This window comes from Pundamilia nyererei, unplaced genomic scaffold, assembly GCF_000239375.1.
Source record: "Pundamilia nyererei isolate P.nyererei 1_Seehausen unplaced genomic scaffold, PunNye1.0 scaffold00328, whole genome shotgun sequence".
In the NCBI taxonomy this organism is placed as follows: domain Eukaryota; kingdom Metazoa; phylum Chordata; class Actinopteri; order Cichliformes; family Cichlidae; genus Pundamilia; species Pundamilia nyererei.
In genome coordinates, this window is record NW_005187729.1 from 116,762 (window position 1) to 119,572 (window position 2,811).

Sequence of the window (2,811 nt, forward strand, 5' to 3'; positions counted from 1 at the left end):
CACACACACACACACACACAAACACACACACACTTACCGAAATAGCACGAGCACTCTGGAAGGCAGAGCAGTGTTAGAATACAGTAAGTAACAGTGTACAGACGCACATGTATACTGTTTACACAACACACACGCTTAAACACAGATACACACTCACAGATACACGCACAGGATATTTTCTACAGAGCGAGCTAGCTTTCCGTAGTTTCTGGATACTTTACGATTATAGAGACATTTTTCGTTTCAAAGCAGCGTCATATTAAACTACACTAAACCTCAACTCTATTTTTCAGAGTTGAAGACTTAGCAATGTTCAAATGTATAGGTAACAGACCTGGGTCAGGCAGTGTTTGCTTTAATGAGTGCATACTGGTGCGCAGATACTAAATATGAAAAGCATCTAAGACAATACAGTACAATAAATCACAGCCATTGGATAACTGTACAACAATGTGAGGGTAAGGTGATAACCGTTAGCTAACGTTACATTTAATAAGTGCTTCCACAAAAACGTAAGTAAAAAGGTATAAGCTGATTTTTTATTATGTACACAATCCTGCTGTTTACTCCAACTGCTCAGACAGAAAAGCCTTATGAAGGAACCAACATACCAAAGTGAGAGCAACATGACGTGATGCAGTGAAATGCTGTGGACATGAATGTGTTGGTGTGTGTGTAACTGCAGCCAGAGGCTTCAAAGTAAGTACGTAGGTCCACAAGCGCTGTATGTGACATGTGCTGAAATGTTTGATTAACTGAGTTTCAATAATCCTTCTTTAAAGTAAAAAGCAGATTTATTGCGTTATTTAATTAGATCCTTACTGAACTATTGCAACACCTGCCTTGGCGTGACAGGTTTAGCTAACACACCTCCAACTGTGGAGTGCTGGAAAAGCTCTCTGTTGGAATGGATTTGTGTGCCACAGTTAAGTGAGGATACACAAACCTGATCTGCAGATGTATCGAATCTTTTTTATTTTTGTCAAAGTTTTGTCAGTTAAAAAAAGGCATGCCTTAAATGCGTGCACCCATCATCATACACGCCACAGCTTCACTTCAGTGACAGCGTGGGTAGCTGAGATCATGCTCTTCATCCTGTCAGTCATGGCCCAGTATAATGAACGGATGACCCACTTTATGTGTAACTTTCACGTCAACAACCGTGTGCTTTGTTTCCCTTTAAGTGTTGCAGACGCTGAGTTTTATTTATTTCGCAGCTGAAGAGTGACTCTGGCCACAGTTCACACGGGACAGACACACCAAGGATTCAATGGAAATGGAGCGGGGAGCAGTGACAGGGGAGGGGTTAAATATTCTCTACACACAGGTCTTCTAGATGTATATTAATATACATATCTAGGACACTGATCCAGCCTTCAGACCCAGTTTTACATTCTGCAGTGCTGCTCAGAGATGGAGCTTGGAGATGAGCAGTGATGGGTCAGCTGCTGGAGGAGTGAAGGGTGAAAGGGAGGCAGTGCTGGTTAGAGGATGGGTGGAAAAAGAGGAGGGAAGGGAAACGAGACAGAGGGAAGTGAATTTACAGCAGTCTCCTGTCCTGACATTGCATCCTAAGTGGCACGTCTCATTCAGAGACCCAGAGTTACCTGAAATGCTTTAAGAAATATGAAAAATTATTATTCGAACGAGAAGGTTTTAGATGATGTCAGACTCGTTCCTTTTTATTTGTTTTAGGATGCAGAGAGAAGCTTTTCCAATTCACTTCAGCTGTCAGGCATAATGTGAGAGAGTGAGGATGACAGTGAGTGATGGTGAGATGAAGGTGCTCACTTGGTTGTCTGCCGAGAGGCGGGGCATGGAGAGGGTCCGCCCATGCCCATCCATTGGGTGATAGGGCTCAGTGTCGGAGTACCCGTCCCGCCCCATCTCCCTCATCTCTACCGTCTGTAAAACACAATGAGAGGGGGCGTGACCACTGTCTGCTGAGGGGGAGACTCACTGACCAATCGAGCGAGGGGCATGACATGATGTTAATGAGTTACAAGGATAGGATTATTCATATGATATTAGTTTTCTTTTTTTTCAATTGCAGGACGAATAATAGGACAATTTATGCAACAAGCTGCATAAATTTAGTGTGGGGATGGATTAGGTCAGCTTATAAACTATAAAACCACATAACCATAATATATTTAGATCCAAAATCCAACAAGGAAATACTTCTTTGGAACCACTGGAAAACTATTTTAGTATCAAGCTGCCAACCCTCTGAAAACTGGAGCCTCTCAAGAGCTCAACAGCCAACTTACACAACTTGTAATTCACATTTCGTCTTTGTGCAGCCGTCATGGGATTCAGAAGGGAGACGAGGCACTGGGGAGTAGGAGCACCCCAACAGACAAGCGGAAGTAAAGGAATAGTGGGGAGGAAAAGGTGTAGGTCACAAAACACATCTGTAAACTTTAAGCCACTGACTCGAGAGGAGGTTGGAGAGGAAACAGGAAAACTCAAGGGAGAGGAAGATGGTCAGACTGAGAGAATAAGGCCGGGGGAACATGGACTAGGGGGAGGAAGATGGAGAAAGAGAATGAAAGGAGAAAAGTGGGCACATCTGGAAAAAGAAAAAGACTGCTGTTGTGCCTGCGGAGTAACAGCAGCAACATCGAAACGGCAGGAATGAAGGAGCTGATTAAGTGCAAAAGTCCAGGTCTGTAAAGGTGTCTTCCATGGCTTAGATGCCTATCCATCCACTTGTGTGCTTAGTAGGGGTGCAACGATATTCGTATCGATATTGAACCGTTCGATACAGTGCTTTCGGTTCGGTACGCATATGTATCGAACAATACAATT

At 43.5% G+C, this 2,811-nt stretch overlaps 1 protein-coding gene across 1 annotated transcript in view; it reads right to left on the reverse strand.

Moving 5' to 3' along the window:
* The window catches only part of cacna1ab (calcium channel, voltage-dependent, P/Q type, alpha 1A subunit, b), a 192,172-nt gene that overhangs the window by 10,860 nt on the left and 178,501 nt on the right, over positions 1–2,811 (reverse strand). Inside the window, exons 48-49 of the mRNA XM_013915592.1 lie at positions 1,792–1,905; positions 38–55 (exon numbers count right to left, since the gene is read on the reverse strand). Coding sequence (XP_013771046.1) covers positions 38–55; positions 1,792–1,905 — 132 coding nt within the window. The remainder of the gene's footprint in view (positions 1–37; positions 56–1,791; positions 1,906–2,811) is intronic.